This window comes from Talpa occidentalis, unplaced genomic scaffold, assembly GCF_014898055.3.
Source record: "Talpa occidentalis isolate TD23 unplaced genomic scaffold, MPIMG_talOcc4v2.1 talOcc4.6, whole genome shotgun sequence".
NCBI lineage: Eukaryota > Metazoa > Chordata > Mammalia > Eulipotyphla > Talpidae > Talpa > Talpa occidentalis.
In genome coordinates this window covers 135572742-135593822 of record NW_023604972.1, presented here as the reverse complement: position 1 = coordinate 135593822, position 21081 = coordinate 135572742, and the positions used below count along the sequence as shown (strand labels likewise).

Below are 21081 nucleotides of genomic sequence, written 5' to 3'. Positions count from 1 at the left end.
GACTCTTTGCCCTTTTCCTTACCTTTCTTTCTATTGTAGTAAAATACACATAACACAAAATTCAGCATCTTAATCATTTTTAAGTGCATGGTTTAAAGGCCATAAAGGACATTTGTGTGATTTGGCAACAATCACCAACCATCCCAGTCCAGTGTGTTCCCACTGTCCCATTAAATGCTGACTCTCCACTTCTCTCCTCCTGGTTCCTATAACCCTCCCCCACTTTCTGGCTCTATCTGATGACTCTTGGGAGCCCACACAGGAGAATCCAACAGCATCTGTCTTTTTACGACGGACTTATTTCACTTATCGTGATGCCACCAAGGTTCACTCATGCGGTAAAATGTCAACCTTTCTATTCCTTCTTCAGACTGAGTGATAGTCCATCAAATAGACCTTTTGTTTATCTCCTCTACCTATTCACCCATCAGGGAAGTATGGGTAGTTTTAATCAAGAAAAGGGGAACAGGAACATCACAGAAGATACTGGAAGGAAAGCCTGATAACCTGGGTGAGAACCTGGATGAGATGAGAGTCAGATGAGTGTAACAAATCATGGCACCACCCAATGGTTAAAAGCAGCAGCACCATTTATTACCTCAAGTAAGAGAGGGGGCAGCAGAAGGACTGTCCCTGCTCTGCAGCATCTGGGACCTAACCTGGAAGATGCCAAGGTGTGCCCGGCACAGGGGCTGCTTCAAAGGAGACTCAGTCACAAGGTGGGCAAGCTGGTCCCGCCCTGTGACGTCCTCTCCAGGGGTGCCTGAGTGCCTCGGGACCCTGGACGGGCTTCTCTCCCTCCACACACCACACAGCCACTCCTGCAGGGCTCTAATCACAGGCCAACTCCGACTCATCGTGGGAGGGGCGCATGAAGGTGTGAACATGAACAGCTGTGGTGACTGGGGCCGTCTTGGATGCCGGCTACCACCTCCAGTATTGCTGTTAATTCTAGAGTTCATGCTCATTATGTGGAGATTTCCCAGAAACGAAGTTTTAGGACATTATTTCTGTTTCAAAACACTTGAATATATTGAGAAGTCCTTTCACCATCCATTCCTTCAGTGTATACATTCCAAGCAGTAGAGACACACACAGGAAATAAGGTAAAAAGGTTGGGATTTCTGTTTCCCACTCATTGGGACCTTTGTCAGCATCTTAAGTGAATTTTCCAAGACTTGTTTGTTCAGAGAAGTGATTCTGGCCTCATTCTGGCAGCAAAGCCAGTGGTTTCCAGTCTGTCTGCAAACCACCCTTGCTTCTTTCATAAGGGTGCCTTTATTTAATTGCAAAGGCTGTCCTATATCCAAGGCTATTTCATGTCTGCCTTTCCTGAGTCTTAAGAAGTGATTCTTTGGAGATTGAGACTATCTGCAAAGCAAAAGACTGGCCACGGTGCCAGTACACCTTTGAAGTAGAACGAGTGTTTGATTCTAAAAATGTTGGGAGCCCCTGTACTAAGTTTCAAAGTCAAAGGGGACCATGCTGAGGTCTCATGGGGTGAACCTTCAGCAGAGCAGGTGAGGGCGACACGGCCCTCCTTTAGGGGATGCTCTGCAAATTGCCCTGATCTCAAACACAATCCGAGTTTTCCTGATGTGGCAGCTTGTGGCCATGTGGCCATATGACGTATTGAGAAACAGACCATTAAATAAGCGAAGTCTATCCTGAAATGCCCCAGAGAATTCTGAAGGTAGAACAATAAAAAAGTGAGGATATCCAGGTTGCCGGGTAATATCATTTCATTTCAATCCTTTCGTTATTATGGTGACTAGGGAAAAAGTTCAATACCTGGGGCCACTGTGTGTGTGGACTCTGTTTTCCTCCCACATCCTACAGATGCACAGGGGGCTGCAAGGGTGTACAACTCCATGGTCCCAGTGGGAGTGATTGCGTATGTGTGTGATGGCCCTGTGGGGGAAGGATACCCTGTCCAGGGTTGGTTCTGCCTTGACCCTGAGCTGCCCAGTCAGGCAGTAGCCACATGACCCTGACCTGGACTAAACAGGTTGAAAAATGAATGAGACAATGCTCATTAAATACAAAAAGTGCTTTGGATCTTTAGAAATTTGGTAACGAATCTGTGATCAGAAATAAGCTGTAGGATATTGACTCTCAATTAGCCTGTGGCCAAATTGGTTTTGTTATATGTCATTCTGCTTAGAGACAGTTTCCAGGGGACAACGCACGCTGCTGGTGAGGACGTCCTGTAACTGTGGCGTCTGCCTCGATGAGGTGCATTTTAGTACATCAACATTCTGTGCCCTGAAGGGCCACTGCCCACTGAATTTCCCACTTGGCGTCCTCTCTTCTCCTCCTTTTGTATCCTTCCTCCTATTCCTAACAGAATTCAGTGTGGGTTCTACAACAGGCTTGGGCAGCAACTCAGTCCAGATAGTTGAGTGTGATCTTCAGTAGATCAAAGAATTCGAGTTACCAGACTTGTCAAACCAAAATGTATCATAAGCAACAAAAAAATTTCAGCTCAAAATATATTTTTTCTCTTACTGTAAAATGCTAATTTTCTCTCTATTGATGTCAGTAGCTCCAAATTAATGAGTGCTATTAGCCGCAAAACATCTCAAGAAGCAATGGAAATTAATTCCCATTAGTTACAAACTGACAGTCAACTACCACCTGCCTTGTGAGACAATAAAAGTTTTGGACGCTCCACTTCTGTCCTCAATTAAATGTTCAAAGTTAGATAGTGACGAAAAGTGACTTCTGACATCAAGAAAAATATTAAAACTGGTTTGTACATGAAATAACCAAAGGAGATTTCAGATTCTCACTGTAGAGGAAGAAAGAGGAGGGTTTTGAGGATGGATTAATTGAGCTATGCTAAAAATGAACCAACCTTTCTATAGTTAAAAGCATAAAATGAGGAATCAATCAAGGAAATTCTTTTAGTTAAGGAATGATCAAGTGGTTTGCATAGCACAGGGCACTTAAAACAAAGCAGAGTTTGAAGAAGTCAAGCACCGCTCACTGGGGGCTGTAGAACGACACGGCCCGCCAGAATGGGCTTCTCCATGTTCTCAGAGCTCTGATAATGGATTTACATTTCTGTAAGGCCAACAAGTCTTATGTTTCTTTACTTTTGTCAAGTTCTGGTTTCAATTTTTAGCAGTGCATCAATCTTGATTTAAAGACTGGAAAACATTTTTAAATGGTAAAACAAAAGCAAACCACAGGATTGAGAGCACAAGGGATAAACAACAAAAAAGCAAAATCGATACCGTGTGATTTATTGTGCGTCTTGTTGCATTAATTATTGTGTGCTTATAGCTCTGTAGATCTTATCTTTGGATAAATGTATGCAGAGCTCATAAACAAACAGATAATATGTGCACAGTCACTTAATACATGTGTACAGACACACAATCTTTGTAGCAAATCCACAGATGATTTTCTTTAATAAAATCAAGTCTAGGGCTGTCCTGGAAAAAGCCCTTGAGGAATGATGAACTTTGTGAACCAAATCTGCCCCTTGAATTCCTTGTTTTTTGGTTTTTGTTTTTCCCTGGGAAGGGCCCCCACTCACGACTCCAAGTTTGGGAGGAGAGATGCCACTATTTAATTTTAGTATCTGATCCAATAATGGATCTACAGAACTTTCTGTTGAATCCTTTTGAAGCATGAAACCTTCTTTGGATTCCTTCAAAACCAACCCCTGGAACTCGACAAGGGATATCATGGGGCATGGACAATGGCGCACGGCCAGGACACAGAGGCCGTGTATGGAATTGGAGCATCTGAACTTCAGAGCCTCCTCCTGGATCTGCAGGTCTCTAATTCTCCCTGAGAGTCCAGGGAAAGATGTTCCCTTCGCTTCTGGTTCTTGGCTTGTTTCCAAGGCCATTCTTAATATTTGCGCACTTTGGGTTGTCAAATATTTTGATGGCATCTTCACAGTGAAGGTGAAGAGGAGGGGTCCCTCCTCGCCACATCTGCAGCTCCCTCTCTTAGGGCTCTTCCTTCTCTCAAGGGATGGGGACCAGGGATGACGTCATCTTCAAGTTCCTACTATTGTCTCCATGAGAAGAGCTAAACCTAGGAGGTAATACTCAGGCATCACACACACAAGCCTGCTTATCAGCGAGAAAGCAGAGTGAGCCACGAAGCAGAAAGTAGTATGTATGAATTACTAGCCCAAGCGATGAGAGCATTTTTTTTTTTAAGATTTATTTATTTTTATACAAGAGCTGGGGCACAGGCCAGATGTGCAGGAGGGTGAGAGGATTCACCAGAGACAGAGCGGGGAACAGAACAGGCAGACTGAGGAAATATACTGCTGAGGGGAGCAGCGGGCGAGGCAGGAGAGGTCTGCCGCGCCATGTGGGTAGCTCCCGGCCGGCTGGGACTCAAACCCGCGCTGCAGAGGCTGCGGACAGCTTCACAGCGCTGTGCTCAACTCGCTGTGCCACTGGGGAGGCCCGATGAGAGCATTTTAATATTTCAAAATAATTAACTCATTTTACTTGGGAATTCAACATGCCATCCCTTTAAACAAGTGCTTGATTTTGCATTACATGTTATCATCATTGTCCTGAGATTACTGCAGACCCTAAGGGTAAAGATGCCTGACATCTTTGTTCTCACTTCTAGGGATCCACGATACCCAACACTGGATGGAGTCACCAGATTTGTGTCTCCTATAAACCTACTTGGTAAAGATTTCATGAAGATTTAATTCTTGTAGGGAACTGATCAGTGGCGCTGAATGGGCGGGAAGTTACTATCTATTCCTGGGACAGGGCGTGAAGGTGGCTTTAGAAGGGTTGGTTAAAGGAAAGTTCTAGAAAGCTCATAAAACCACATATAATCAAGGCACTGGAAAATCAGAAGCGACACCAGTTCCATGACCAAGGACACCTTTGTTCTGCGCTTTATAATGGAGAAACCCAGGACCACAGTATCCCCCTCCAGGGAGGGCGGGCAGAGGCTCAACGAGTGGTGTTGGGGAGGGATGCTCGCTGACACAGGAGGGGCTGTTCAGCAGTTTTTGCTCCCGTGTTGGCTCTTGCTGTCTGTATTAGGAATTTTGCCCCAGGTTATGTGGGAAAGTCTAAAGCGGGAGCGCGGCATGTCAGAGTGGGGCACGGCTTCTGGCGTCCTGCACCTGCAGCCCAGCCCAGTGGTGGGGCCAGTGGGGGTCAGCCCTGGGCCTGCTGAACTTGAGGACTGGGAAGAAGGGGTTGTTTCTCAAGAGCAAAGTCTAGGCCAGAAAAGCACCAGACAGAGACAGCCGCCGCCGGCCCAAGGAGTCCCTGCCACCACGAGTAACGTTCCTCCTCCGCGAAAACCCACTCCTCACAGACGGGTGTTGTGTATGCCACTGAGACGTGGAGAAAAAGGCCATGTGGCTGTGGAGTCAGAGACTGGGAAGTTGGAGTCACATGTTAACACATTGGCCACCAGGAGCTGGACGAGGCAGGGGATGCCCCCAGGAGCCTTTGCCCTCAGCCACTCCCTGCAGAACCCAAGTCCCAGGAGAACCTGCGTATCTCAGGCCCCTGCTGCTTCCAGCCTCTTCTGAACTGTTCTCCACTTACAACAGCTTTCACTCCCATTTCATTCCCAAGATTTGTGCCAACTGATTCCTCCCTGGATTTCCCCCAACATGTGCATCTTATTTCTCCAACACATTCCAGTCATTTGCAGATAAGCCTCGCTCACTCATGGAATTTTGAAAGCTCCAGAAAGAATGAAGCTGTTCTCATGTTGTCAGCACATCTACAAGAGTCTGTCGTAGAATATTCAAGAAAAGTCACCTAGATGTATGGGGTGACTTCAGGTGGACCCAGAGGGAGGGTCCAGAGGAGGAAGGGCTGCAGGGCCCCATCCTGGGGCCAGCACTGGCCATGCCCTGCTGCAGCCTCGCCAAGGACGCATATGCACGCCTTTCAAACGTCCGCACGCCCCAGAGCAGCGGTTACTGGATAGCAAAACCAGGACTCAGAAAACATTCCTGCAGTATCAAATAATAGAATCAACTAATAAGAAGTGAATGAAAAGTCCTGCGTTTCAGTTTAAAAGATTAAAAAAATACCAGCTAAGGAGACTTGATTTATGGCTTGGTGGAAGTCATGTGTGAACAGAGCTAACTCTTGATTTGACCAGACAGTTAATATTGGTGTTAATATTCATAACAATTAATATTGGTATCAATATTCACAGTAGTTTAAAACCAGGATTGGGAGTCAGATGGTTTGAGTCAATTTCTAGCTCTTTGAGGCTCACAGTCCCCGTCCATAAAATGGGACACACTAAAAGTCATGTCATGGGGGTCTGGGGTGATCTTAGTGAATAAAAATGCTGGTTTAATGCCGACCATGGAACACAGCAATTATTTTAGATTTCATTTTCCTGATCATCTCCATTATGAATGATTCTCATCTGAGCATCCAGAAAACTTGCCCGTGGTAAACCTCATCTTCCTCCTGCACCAGGAGGGAGTTGACCCCCGAGGGTCCCCTGGAGAGAGTTCCTGAAAGGGTGGCTGAGGAACCTTTGCAGCCAGCAAGGAACAGAGACCTGGCCACGGCGGGCGAGTGAAGCTGCCCTCCACACTGTCCTCTGAGGAAGGGAACGGCAAGTCCTCATGATTTCAAAAGCCAGAAGCATGATCAGGAAATGAACTTTCAAGAGATGCAGCTTTGGTATCTGTACATCAGGGCACAAGGTTTGAATTACTCAAAGAATGAGTCAAATGTTAGGAGGTAATGAGTGGCCCATGGCTAGAGGCATTCAAGGTCTGCTTCCGACCTGAATAAATGACTTCTGAGCCCCCTCAACTTCAGGGTCCTTAGATTTCAGTATTTTCTTCCCCCCACCTGACAATTCCCAGTTAAGGAAGTGACTGCATTTCATTTGAAGTGAAAAGCAGACTCCCTAGAGATTCACAATCCAGGAGGACTGGGCTGTGAAGAATATTAAAGCTGTTTATTATAAACGCTTCAGCCACAAAAACGCATTTTATAGTCTGTTCTGTTCACTACGCATTCGATTTACAATATGCTGTAAGGATGGTTTTGTACTGGGCAGGTAACAGGGAACAAATGACATCAGGAGAACATTCTCAACCAAGGTTTACTTAACGCTATTTATGATAAGCAGCATCACTTAATAATATTATAAAACCCAACAATAAAACAACTTCAGTAATAAAATAGCAGGTAACAGGTAGTAGAGAGCAAGAGGCAATTCCTTAAAAGTGCACATTTTTATATTATTGAACAAATATTGTGGGCTGAAACAAAACATCTGCCTGGAGTGCAAGTTTGTACACTTCACTGAGACCACAGTTGCTAATCTGGGCCCGAATTCAGCATTCATGGTGAGTCGTTATATTTATCTCTCTATTACGGTGACTAACAAAAAAGTGAAGGTTTCATTTCAAGTCAGGTTTACAATGAGGTAGATTCTTCGAGCCTGTTTGAAAAGTTGCTTTTGGGGTCATCTACATTAAGGATTACATCAAGGATTGATGTAATTCACTCCTGAAGAGGAGTGAATCAAACGCTATTACAAGACGCTCTTCAAGCTGTAACCTGCGCGTTAAGTGAGTCACATCGTGGCCCTAACTTTTCTTCCTTCAAGGGCGAGAACTTCGCGGTTCCTTTCCTATATGAAGGCAAACCAGTTCTGCTTTACTTTTTTTCCCCTAGCTATTTCATCAATCACATTTTCAAAATAAGGATGCTATGACTTATCACACCTGACTTCGCCAAAACCCCTTTCACACATTTGAATTTGAAGAATGATATCTGACCCCTAAGTTTAAAAACACCCAAACGCGACTCTCAATATCAGGTGTAAAACGCCAACAACCCCCTAGCCACCAGCCATGTCAACAATTCATCCGCAATTCCCATTTTATGAAAGATCACCAGCAACTAAAAGACAAGCTTCTTAATAAACATGGCTATTTGGTAAATTTTATATATGGAAATTTTTTTTCTCAATGATTACTGATTTTAAAAAGAAAACTGACTCCACCAGCTCTCTGTACAGTGGTGCTGTGCATCCTGGGTGGGATACAGGAGGGGGTCAAGAGAGAAAAGACTGAGGTTTTTCCTGATCCACGGGACTGAGCTAAGCCACCTGGGAAAATCCAGCCCCTAGACGGATCTGCTGACAGCTGCTGGCTTCGTCCTACAAGCTAACGGGAAGAGTCTGGTCTCAAGTCTAACGAAACTGGGGTTATTTTAACTCAGATTCTTATTTTCAAATGCACTATCTGAACATTTCTCTGAATAATAGCAGAACTCTTTTCATAGAGAAGGACATGGTCTGCAATAAGATGAACAAGGTAGATAAGAGAAAGCAAAGAAATGAAAAATAAAACGAAGATCACACACCCAATGAGCAGGATCAGAGATACCAGACCCCCTGAGAAATCTGCTCCCCCCACCCCCAACTTCCACACTCCTGCACATGGATTTCTGGTACCACCATTCACACCAAAAATCACACACAAATGATGTGAGCTTGCTCTTTCCTTTTGCTTTTTGTATTTTATAAGGAAATAAAAATGTTCATGTCAATAGACGCCGCGGTGTCCTGAAAGTCTGATGGAAGGGTGCATGGCCCGCCCTCATCAGAGCAGTAACCATCAGTAAGTCATTTCAGTGCTCTGAGTCTCTGTTCTTGGCGCAAAATATGAGGTTATTCGTTTCCTCCCTCAAAAGAGAACAACATCAAAGAGGAAATAAAAGTGCTTTGTGAATTGTAATGTGTTATAAACATGCACTTGCAATGGCAAAGCAGCTTCCTGGTGTATTTAATAATAAATAAATCTCTGACAAATTCTCTTAAGAATGGATGTTGGGTTTTAAAGAAGTCTAAAGACTGAAAAAGTTTAAATCATAAGCTGTAATTCCGAAATGATCCATTTTGATCCCTCAAAGTTAATCACAGTAGTTCTAGTGCTATTTAACCTAGGGAGAGTAAAAATTTATTATTCCAAGGAAGATGTAAAAACTTGTAAAAGAATCTTTAGAGGCTGGACTGAAACTTTAGACTTGGAATATCTTTCAATGGCGTCTGAACACGGATTTAAATTTTTCTTCATCTTAAGAAAACTCTACAGAAAGGCTTTAGTGTATTTCTCCTCCATGCAGTTAGCATGACCTAGTCTCTTTCCTCTCAAGCCACAACAGTCGAGTCCTGGCTCTAGAAGTGCTTCTATTTCTTTCTTTTGTTTCTTTATCTGAGCCAGTGGCGTGAACCCCCACCCCTGCCCTGGATTTACAGATATTCAAGGCCAACGCTTAACATTCTTGAAATAATAGAGGGACCTTTTAATTCCTGTAACACTGACTTGCACACAAGTTACACATATGCAAAGGTTGGGGCCATTATTATCTTATTCATCCTCATCTTTTTATGGGCTTTTTTTAGGTTTATAGTGGGTACTCAAGAAATGTATGTGATATAACCCATCACTTGAAGTTAGGAGCTATGACAATGCACTGAAAGAAGAAAAAAGCTATAAAACCGACAGTAACAAAATAAAAGGGATATGGCATTTAATAAAATAAAATGCATTTGATGCACAGTATAAAACCATGAAGTAAAGCTGTAGCCAGAAAAACATAAATTTAGTTTCCCATAAGTCAAATTTCCCTAATATGAATATCTCCATAGGAGAGAACACGTTTATCCTTCATTTAAACATCAATGTTAGCTAAAGCAATGGCAACTCAATTACATGTATTTCTATGTAGCAGATCTTAAGGGTTTACTGTTATTCCATTTCTATATTCTGCCTTTTATATTTGTAGAAATGATTTCTTTTTTACAAAAGAATCTATGCAAGTCCCTCAATACAGTACATATGCACTTGCCTCTATCTGGGAAAATTCCTTGAGATGAATTTTAAGTGCACCACCGTCAATTCACATGCCTGCTGTAAAGAAACCCAGAAATCTGACATATCTATCGTCTTTACAGGTGCAGATATATTTATGGGACTATCAGTATAAATCAAATGGCTTTGAATAAAACATCATTTAATTCTATGGGAATTCAATTCCTGCTTCAGAAGTACTGCATTGCCAGCTAAATCCCTTGCCACTGCGGCAAAAGGAAACACATTTTAATAGTAACACTTTCTCTAATACGTTTATGCGCAAGTTTTTATCAATGCCCAAACCGTATCAACCTTATTTTTATTTTCAGACACAGAAAAAGGCAGGTAACACAGATTTGCTAAATTTCCAAGTTTTCATGGAAACTATTAGATGCACCACTTAACGCTGACACCTAGAAATACTCTGTGACAAAGCAAGCTTTCACGAGTCAGTACATTACCCCAAGGCCAAGCGGCCACATCCAGTGTCACCCTCCCCATGAAGTGCCCACTGCATTACGAAACTGTTCTAGATCTTACCAAGCCGCTGCACTCTCAAGACCTACAGGTGTTCTGATCCAAAGATCTTTATTGTCTGCTGATGACTCACAGAAGGTACTAGAAATCCACGACCCATAAGCAAAGCCTCACAACAGGGGATAAAACCCAAGCAAAGCCGAGCCTTCCCCGCTCAGTGCTGACACAAGTGAATAATGGGGTATCAGCGCTGAGAACACCCCAGAGAGGCCTGGCTGGACATCCTCCCGAGACATGGCAGGAAAAGGAAAAGGTCGGTACCCACCTGGGGTCTTTCTGGATGCTGTCGATGGACGGGGATCTGGCCAGGGTGCCTTCGGGCGGGAGGGCAGGGCCGGACTTGCTGTAGGGGGACTCCACGGAGGGGCAGTACTGCAGCTGTCGGTAGGGGTCGGCGTAGTTGGCGGCGGGGCCGGCGGCGTAGCTGGCCCTCTGGAAGGTGGCCGAGGCGTTCTGGGGGCCGTGCTGGCTGCCTGTGCGCTGCAAGGGGGCGGAGTCGACACCGGGGGAAGATGGGGCTAGGACAGGAAAGTAGGGACAAAGTGAAACACTGAGGACCCGCTCACAGAAAGGGCGCACCGGGTCTAGGTGGGGAAAATTACACACGTGAGAAAAATAAGGGTGCAAAGAGAATAAAAAATAATCGGTCATCTCTGAACCGACACCTTCGGCGTTATCCAGGGCACGGACCATTTCGTGCTATTTCAGATACAGCTGTGGGGGGCACATCTGGGGCGTGTGTGTCACTTACCGACACGCAAGAGAAGGTGCTAACCTGCACGAAACTGCTCAGCCAAACTAAAACCCAGAGGAAGTCAATCTAGGGACTTTTTCTTTTTTAAGACAACCAGTCTTAAATGTTCTCATTTCCGCTTGCACATAACATTTTTTATTATTTATTTATTTAAATATTTTATTTTATATAATCCTTCCATCATTTTTCATTTTTGCACAATGTGTGCATTTTCATTTCGGTTATATTCCCCATACAATTGCACCCCCCCTTATTTTGACTCTAGTCCTTCTTCTCCCTCACCCCCCCACCCCCAGTGTGTCTCTGGTTTATAGTTGCTTCTTGATTTTTTCTTTATTATAGTTAGTCTCTTTCCTGGTCCCTTATTTAGGTTTTCTAAATTCCTGCTATGAGTGAGACCATCCGGTATTTTTCTGATAAAGGACTGATCTCAAAAATCTACAAAGAGCTGATGAGACTCAACAAAAACACAGAAAATAATCCAGTCAAAAAATGGGCAGAAGAGCTAAAAAGAACTTCTCCAGAGAGGATATGCAAATGGCCAACAGGCATAATGGAAAAATGTTCAACATCACTTGTAATCAGGGAAATGCAAATCAAAACTACAATGAGATACCATCTCACACCAGTGAGACTGACACATATTAATCTAGGGACTATTTTATAAGGAATCACGGACACTTTTTTTGTGTTCAAGTTGTGAAGATTCAGAAAGTTTTCACTTTATTAAGGGTGTAATCCAAATTTGGCAATGCAGTTAATTTTCCCAAATAAAAGAGAATAAGGAAAGTGATGGGGGTGCAGGTGGAGAGGGACAGCTCCTATTTCCAGGCTGGTGTTGAAGCATGAAATGCAGGGCCCTTGAGTTCCTGTAAAAACACTTCTAGATTTGCATGCACCTCTTTTTCAGCTAATGCTGCCACAAATGCATTTGGTGAAAGGCAGGCATGGCGGGCAGGGGTGAAGGCTCACCCAATTACAGCACAGAAGGAGGAGCTACTAGGGTTTTTCAGGCATATTTGCATTTTTAAAATGCATTTAAAATTGTTTTGAGGATTTTTATACCAGTTACTACAATCAGTTTGACCACTTCCAAACTGAATTCCAATTTTTTGTTTCCTTCCTGGATTTCTCTCAGTTTGTTGCATGTGGCTGTTTTGTCTGGTTCCCAACATTTTCTGATGCCTGCGGCTGAGCTGGCTCACACAGGGGATGGGCAGCTCTGGTGTGAGTAGAATGGGGCCAGCCCACTGTTAGCCTGGTCACTGCTGCAAGCACTGAGGGTCAGGACACAGACATAACCCAGCCGCATGGTGGACACGGCCAATTCCACCACGGGGCCATTGGAGCTGGTGTCCGGCCATAAACCAGACCCTCCACGCCCACCCTAGCTCGTCCTAGTGCATGATGGCAGGACTTGTTTCGTCCTGACTCCCCAGAGGGGACAGACGCCAGGACAAGCAGAGAGACAGCATGTCAAATTGAAGGAAGTTAAGGAAACTGGGTCAAAATGACAAAAAAAGTTGCAAAGTGAACTTGGGGAGCACATTTAACACATAGAACTATTTTTAGTTTTAAGTTCAGGGCTTCCCTTTTCCAATGAGCTTTTAATACTCACACTCCTGATGCCCAAAAATTAGGAAACCAGGCACCAAGAGGTGAGGAGAATTGGAAACAGTCTCAAGAATCGCTTTCTAAATAAAAGATGAATATGTTCCCAGAGGAGCCGTAGTTTGAAGTGAGGAGTGCTGAGCTGCTAGAGTTTTTTCTTTTCTTTTCTTTTCTTTTTTGAGCTGCTAGAGTTTTTAAACTATCAGCCACCAAGTTAGACCAATAAACATCACATACACATCAGAGAATCCGTGTTGTGTTCATGCAATTTCTGGAGGATTTCTATTTTTTCAAAATGATATAAACTTATCTAATAAAAATTATTTTAAAATGTATGACTGTGCTTTCTCTTATAGAGATGGGGGTGTCAAACTGAGGTCAGGCATAACTTGCTTTTTGGAGGACAAATACAGAGAAGTAAAGGAATTTCATTTTCTAGAAGCTGTGTTAACCTAGGAGCAAATCAAGGGGACACTTGCTACACCTGACATTTTTTTCAGAGCAATGTATTTTGTTGTCCAGGAAACTAAATATCTACATTTAAGCTTGCTTAACATGGTTATGGATGTGAGGAAAGGAAGCCTTTTTTATGCAAAATTATTCATTTCCAGCATATTAAATAGTGGTTAGCAGAAGGAGGGACACAATGAGAGTCATCAGGAAACAATACTGAAACCCAAAGACACATTCTTGTTAAAAAACGAAACCAAATCAAGAAAAACATAGGACAGGTAAAGGCAAAATCCTGACTAGCCATGCTGAAGAAATTCTCCCGGAGGACCATAAATTAAATGGGAGTATAATGAGAGGAAAGACTCCCAACAGCAGACCAAAAAAAAAAAAAAAAAAAAAAGAAAAAAAGATGAAAAAGGTAAATGAAGATTGGGTCGAAATGTGAAAATAGGGTGTGAAATGAAGCTAATTAAGCAGAAGTAAGAAGGCTACATCTCAGGCAGAGGAGAAGGGAGGGTGGAGGCCCACACATATTTGTGGCTGGCATTCCTATTCCTACTCCACTTGGCGGCCTTTTTTAGGGCTTATAGGGCATACCAGGGAACGCCCAGGGCTGGGCTCTGCAGGGAGAGAACCAGGCCCGCCACCGGGCCCTCCAGGACATTCCTGGCACAGGGGCATGTTACGGGATCTCCCTGGGCTTGGGTTTCCTGAGTGTTGCAGAAGAGAGCAAAAGGGCCCCAGGGATGGTGTTTAGAGGTACAGAGCACATCAAATACCCCACAGGTTGAAAACGTGACACAGACGAGCTGTGTCATCATTACCACTGACAATGCGGAATCACAGGAAGTTAGGGAGCACGAGGACCCCCCCCAGTGTTGGGAAATGAGGCCCTGCGGGCACACACTTTAGAGCTCCCCCAGCTGCTGGATGTGTGAGCCTCATATTTCCTCCAGCAACCCTGTAAGACAGTAAACTCGTCATTCATCTCTCTCACTTTTCAAGTGGGAAACTGAGGCACAGAGAGATTTGAGTGTTTTGCCTCAATGTGCCTGACAGCTGATGGGGGTTGGGGGGTCACACCCTTGCACTCTGCTTCCAGAGCTTCTGCTTGTATAAACCAGGCCAGTCTTCCAAACCCCAAAGGTGTTGGAGGTACGCAGCAGAGTGAGAAAACAGGATGAAAGAGAGCCCCAAAGTGAAAGGAAATGTCTGCTAAAGGCACAGAGAGGAGATGGACTTACGATAGGAATTAACACCCTGGTACTATATTTAAAATGTATTACAAATTGGCGAGTATGCACTTTATACCATTTCTCATTAACTTGTATTGAGATATGCAGGATAAAACAGAAAAATTTTTATGCCAAAAATTGCAATTGCTTTTATCTAGACAAATTAAAGAATGACATACCTTTAAACACCTTAGTTTTATTTTAAAGTGTTTTGAGACTTCGTTAAACCTATGATAGGACTATATTAAGAAAAACGAGTTGGGCAATGAAATCTAAGGTGGGTAATTAATTTTTATTTATTTTTTATTTGTATTTATTTGTACTTAAGTTTGGGGTAATTATTTTTAGAAAGATCATATTTAAAAAAATCACAATTATATTTGTGATACTTCACAAATGGCCCTTTAGAAGTATTATCCCTGAATTCATGGTTTAAACTTCTGGTGGGTCACAGTCAGTAAGACGGCTGCTGAGAATTTCAAGATATAAAATCAGAATTCATATTGGAACTGGCAGGTTAAAATAAACAAAGGACCTATGCATGCGATGAAAGTAATGTAAAGTAGCCACATATAACAATGGGAGAAAAAATACTGTTCAGGGATGGGCTACGTGGTCATCTAGTAGATCTAGATGATCTAACAGATCTCAAACTAACCACCAATAATGTCACCATGACATTGTTTTCATGACATAAAAAAATGGCCCCATCAGTGTGGAGAAACACACATGGGTCAGAACACTTTCCTCTAATGCAATTTCCCCTTCATGTCTGCCCTGTTGTACATTTATTCGTATATAAGGTTTAGCGCTCAGTTGACCAAATTGTCTGTCTTGTAGGATTACTCTATTCAATTGAACCTTTTCATGGCAAACATTTGAAGTGGAAGGTGCTTTATCAGCTCTGCAAACACTCCTCTCCCCTCACCTGCTCTGCAAACAGCCCCTTCTTCCCTCAACAAGCTCTTAGAACTCAATAACCACACTGCTGGTCTCTTTGGGGAGATTTTAAAGCACTTAAAATCTGAAGCAGTTGACTTCATACCTCCCTCAATATCTAAACTGCGCATGAAATCTCCGCTTCTCCATGGAGCTACACAAACCAAGGTCTAGTGTATCATGGAGAAACTGGACCTTTCATGGATTATATCTGTTTAAAAGAGAAGAGCCAGCCTTTTTAATAACATTAAACATTCCATTTTGCTGATGACAGCAAATTAATTTTGCTGCATTATTTACTGGCAACAGAATAAAAGGAGAAAGGAATAAAATGCAAGAATCTGGGGACATAAAGAAACTTGGGGAGATATAAAATAGAGCTTGACAACAGAGGGAAAAATAAGATTATTTTATTATTTATCTTTGCTTTCAAATATATATGTATACATATAAAAACTTAAAATGTGTTATATAATACAAAATAAGCATAAAACAAGGCAATTAAGTCATGATCCCTGGAGTAATGGGGTCAGAAAATAAGTTCCACTTGGGTGTCATGAGTCTAAGATGGTCTACACACTTGAAAGAGGGGCTCGGCTCCATTATTTTGGGGATAAGGACACTTTTGCTCACAACCCAGTATCTTCTCACCCAGAACTGACTTGAAAAGTTCTTCCAATTTTCTGTACTTAGAGCAGGGGCTGATCCTGGCTAACTCAATGGAAAAAGAAGCGAAGATAAATGTAACATAATCTTCTAACTTCGTGAATTATCACATTTGTGGGGAGAGGCGTTTAACGGAGGATTTAGCAGTGATGGAATCATTATAACTGATGTTGTTTTCATTGTTTTATTGAAAACACCAGCAGACCTGCCTACCGTGTTAACCCCCAACGAAAGGTGAGATCAGGTGAGTGAATTTATTGTAGATTTATTGTAGATCCGCAAAAGAGGATCATTTTGCTATTCAGCAATGGCTACAATTTCTACTTTGTTATGGCACTCACAGCATCGTGAGCCGCGGTAGATTTATAGAATGTGGTATAAAAATTAAAAATGCATAGGAGTGATGGATAAAGTGGAAATCCAAAGGGCCTACATTTCTTCCTGCATATGGATGATTTTATACATATTTATAGACATATTTAACGTGTCCATTTTGAGTCCCCTCTTAAGAGTGTGTGGGAGGGTGGGGGTCGGAGGGTGATGCTGTTGTCTCGTCCTACTTTTCAACATTTCAAACCCATTTTCAGCTTTAGTGGAGAGGCCTACACGGCCTAGATCCGAGGAAAGAACAACAACTGTGGTGCATTTAGATCTCTCCGTGGACCAGCTGCCCCGTTAGACACCCTCACCCTGTCCACTGCCTGGCGCCCCCGCAGCCGCCGATGAGGCAGGTGCTGCTAGGACTGTCCAAAAGCCTGGCACCGTTGTGGGCACAACCCAACTTAAACTCGGGCATTGGGACTCCCGAGCCTCTGGTTTTACCCTGTCTCCGCTCTTGAGTGCTAGAAATGACAGCAGACCTATTTACAAGGCCTACCCTCTGAAGAGTGATGCCAAAAACAGAAACAACAACAACAAACGCTCCCAGTTGCTGTGATACAGGAGTGAGAACAGGTAAGCGCCCGTAATCCGCAATCCTTGTTGTTTTCATATTCCTCAAAACCTGTGCTGCCATTGTTCTTTGGGTTCTTTGCATAAAGCAAAATCTCCTTCAACTGAAGGTGGAAGGGGCCCAGGGGCAGGTGGTTTGGTGGAAATGGGGGTGCTGGCTGGGCGTGCTAACGTGTCCATGGGGGACTCACTTCTGTTTCCTGAGCTGGGGCGAGAGTTGAGCAAACCCGTGATAGACAAGGCAGGAGAGGCAGGTAGCCCAGTGACCTCGGGGGCATGCGTGGGCGTCCTAGCTGCCTGTCTGTGCCACAAGAGGTGGCAGAAGGCACCCTAGTTTGGAGATGGAGCTGTAAGCAAGGACTTGCTTGCTGGAGAGCAGGATTCACTCTGGGAGAAATCTCTTCCACTTCTGAGGCAGGAAGTGCGTTCACACCAAGTACATGGCGATATGGGTCCTTGCATGGAAGGTGGATATGTCCTTCATGCATCCAACTTCACCTGCAGACCGAGAGGCTCCAGAAGACTCTCGAAGGAAGCGAAAGGGTTCCTAGTCCCATAACTGGCTGCCACCCTGGGAATTGGAACCTGGCAGATTTGGAGCGGTAGGTGCTGTGCTCATTTTATTCTGTAAAAATAAGCATTTCTCTGCCAAGTGTGATTTATACCGTCATCTTGCTCCATGCATTTTCCTTTTCATTTGTAACATTTCCAAGAACTACAACAGTCACATAAATTAGCTCTAGAGCTTTTTAATTACTATTTTAACTTACGGAGAAAGTCGGTGAGGCAGAATCTGCTAATCTGTAATTATTGTTCCACCACTGGGCATCATCTGGAAATGTCTTCATTATTCCTAAATTCCTACTTTTGGTGTGTTGTAACAGCTCAGCTGAAATCTAATCCTTCCCTGCTACCCTCTGTGGCATGGCTAGCTTTAGTGACGGATCCCTAAGAACCTGCTGTCACATCTTCCAGGGAATTGGGGTGCACCTTCTGGGGTGAAGCCAAGCGTGTAAGTTATCAGTCTTATCAACACTGATCAACACTGTGCCCCCTATTCGCCGTACAACATTCTGGCAATAACCATACTTCTGAATTTTACTAAAGAGCTATTCTGCTAGCAAACTCTGTCTTCCTTCAGCAGTAATTAGACTTTTTATGGAGCCATTTGGCGGTGAGCTGATAGAGGTAAGCCTTGGAAGTTCTTCCAGGCTTTGAGATATTTATGGATGGGCTCATTAAACATTTCCACATGAGTCCTGAAGTGCTCATGACTTCAGACCTTAAGAAGGTAAAGATTTTAAGAGATTATAGAAGACCTCACCTGACTTTCCCTAATGGGAAACTCTAATCTTTAGAGTTTGAAGTATAACAGCATTTCATAATACACTGCTAATATTCCACTTTTGTGGACTCAAATGATTTTAATTAAGAAGATTATTACATATTATGGAAGGACAGACCTACAACATTAGGAAGCTAAAGGCCCTAGGTAACAACTCTGTAGCTTTACTAAACACTGGCTGTTCTTGCAGAGAATGAAAATGACTTTCTCCAAATGTGCAAATATTTTCCCCACATGCTTCCTTTCTCTTTATGTTGCCATCCGTGTCAACCTCATAGAGATATTTAGCAGAATCTCTTAGTGCAATAGTCTCACGCTAATTCATTCTTTATTACAAGCTGACAACTCCTCACAGGATGCTGCTGTCGCCACTCTCTGAGACATTTATCCAAGTGGCAGGTCACGTGACTCCCTGCAGCCCACACTGGCCATTTGCACGAGTTAGGAAGATTTGTTTGGGAGGTTGTCAGAGGAAAGTGCTTGTGTTCATTAAGGGACTCCGAAGTTGATAGTCATTGCTATGTTTGAGTTTGAAATAAAAATTCCTGTTATTTAGCTGCTGGTTAATAGACTTTATCCTCAGCAAATCCACGAGGACCCAGGACCTTGCTGGGTGTACAAGCTCTAGCTTGACAAGCTTTATCCCCAGTGAAATCTATGCTTTATCTAAACAGACACCTTAGTTAAAAATGTGTCTCTTTAAATTTTCATCAGGCAGGAAATACAGTCTCAGATCTCGGGGAAATCGTCCTGTACGAGCAGGTGGAAATAGTCACCCATGGTCCAGCCGCAGTCACTGTCCTGCACCTCACACAGTCTCCTTCCCTGCACAAGAGGACATGACATCTCCCTGTCGCCGTCCCCCCACTTTAGGGCTGAGTGTGGGAGAAAGGTCATCTGTCTTGTCCTGCGGGGGCTGAGGGAACTGGAGTTGGGTCTTGTGGTGGCTGCAGAAGACCCTTTCAGACCATGTTCTCCGAGGGCTCAGCTGGGAAAACTGATTTCCCACGTGAGAAGTGAACCTGCTTGGCCCGTTTCACCAGCGACCAGCCGGGAGTGGAGGAGCGGCGAGCAGGAGGGTGCGGACGGCCTGATGCTCTAACATCGAGTGGACACAGGTGTCAGGCTTCCACCATTGCGGGGAGGTCGCTTTTGGGCTTGGGAAGGCCTCTGGGGCCCTGGAATGCCCAGCGCAGAGAGGGGCCTCACCTGAGCCTGAGGGTCAGTCATCACGATAACGTGACAACAGCCAGTGCTCACCATGGCAGCCGAGAGAGAAGACCAAGAGGAGGGATGGACAGAGCAGGGGGAAGTGAAAGGCACCCATGAAACCTCTCTGGCAATAGTCTAGGGAGCTGACTGTGCCATCTTTGATGTCTCAGTCATGTCCTGGTCTCTGTGAGGTCACCTCCCCGTGTGTCTTTCAGCTCTACAAGAGTCTATCACTCGGGTTACTCTAGTGCTTCTGGGGTAAGGGAGGCCTGGGGTGGGTGAGCATGGTCCAAGCAGGGCCAGGGAGGGCCGCAAGCCCAGAGCAATGCCCAGGGAGGTGGGCATCCCAGAACGATCATGGGCAGGAGGAAAAGGCACACCTCCTGGACCCAACCCTCAGCAGAAGCTGGACAGGCTGCGTGGGGAGGAGGCTGGGTAAAGCACAATCTTGAATCACATTATTCCCTATGATAAAAAGGGCGCTACGTGTTCTTTTAGTGTCTTTATTAATATTCTGTCTTTAATTTTGTCTGGAATATTCACTTAGTTTTTAAGATATTACTTTCCATTGCTAGTGAACGTTTCATATGTGCATGTCCTCTGAAATGAAAGTGAGCATACTCGGGGCAGATTTAAGCTTCTCTGGAGTGGATTTCAAGTGTCATGTTCTACTGAGCACATAGTGGTCTTCAATGGTGTGTTTGATGAACAACAGAAAATCATGAACCTCTAGAAATGCACATGGTTGCATACTTATTTCTGTTTTAAAAGATGGGTTTTACAAATGCAGCCTCACCCAAATGACCATTAAGAGACCCCAGGTCCAGGGTGACCGAAGGGTATGAGGGTGGAAAGCCTCACTCTGCACCCCCTAGGACATCAGGCCTCTTACTCAAAGCCTCTGTGCCTTGGTTTTCTGACATGTAAAGTGGGTGTCCCAAGAGCACCTCTTCCAAGGGTGGTCCTGGGGAGGTGACTATACTGACGCCTGTGGAATGGTCCGGGCAAGTGCAGGGCGCTCTAAGGTTGGCTGCCTGCCTCACCTGTCTGACACTAGACTCATCGTTTATTAACTAGGGAGGCAGGTCTGCTAGTCTTCAATCCCAAGTGCTTGCTCCTCCATTCCCACCTATTTCCCTGGAAATGCCTCAGGATATAACTCAAGGGGCCCCGGTCAGTGGTCTGTTTCTTAAAGGCACAGAGATGAGGCACAGCCACCCATCTCAGCCGGGAGCAGCGGCCCCCAAAGCTTCTGGTCTACCAGCACTTGTTTCCTTGTCCAAGGAATATTTCTCCTCTGGCCCAGGAGCTCCTTCAGGGTCTACACCAGTGGTCTCTAGGGTGGGATATGGGCAACACAGCAGATGTTATAAATGACCCTCTGGCTGTAGGAAAGCTGTCTTAGGCAATTCCTTTACATCCTTTTTTTTTTTTTTTAAAGATTTATTTATTTATGCATACAAGAGCTGGAGTACAGGCCAGAGATGCAGCACGTGAGAGGATTCACCAGAGACAGGGTGGG

General features: G+C 44.2%; 1 protein-coding gene across 1 annotated transcript in view; it reads right to left on the bottom strand.

The window, feature by feature from the left end:
- CTNND2 (catenin delta 2) overlaps nt 1-21081 on the bottom strand; it is a 697357-nt gene that overhangs the window by 239239 nt on the left and 437037 nt on the right. The window contains exon 9 of the mRNA XM_037529421.2: nt 10659-10911. Within this exon, the coding sequence (XP_037385318.2) occupies nt 10659-10911 (253 nt within the window). The remainder of the gene's footprint in view (nt 1-10658; nt 10912-21081) is intronic.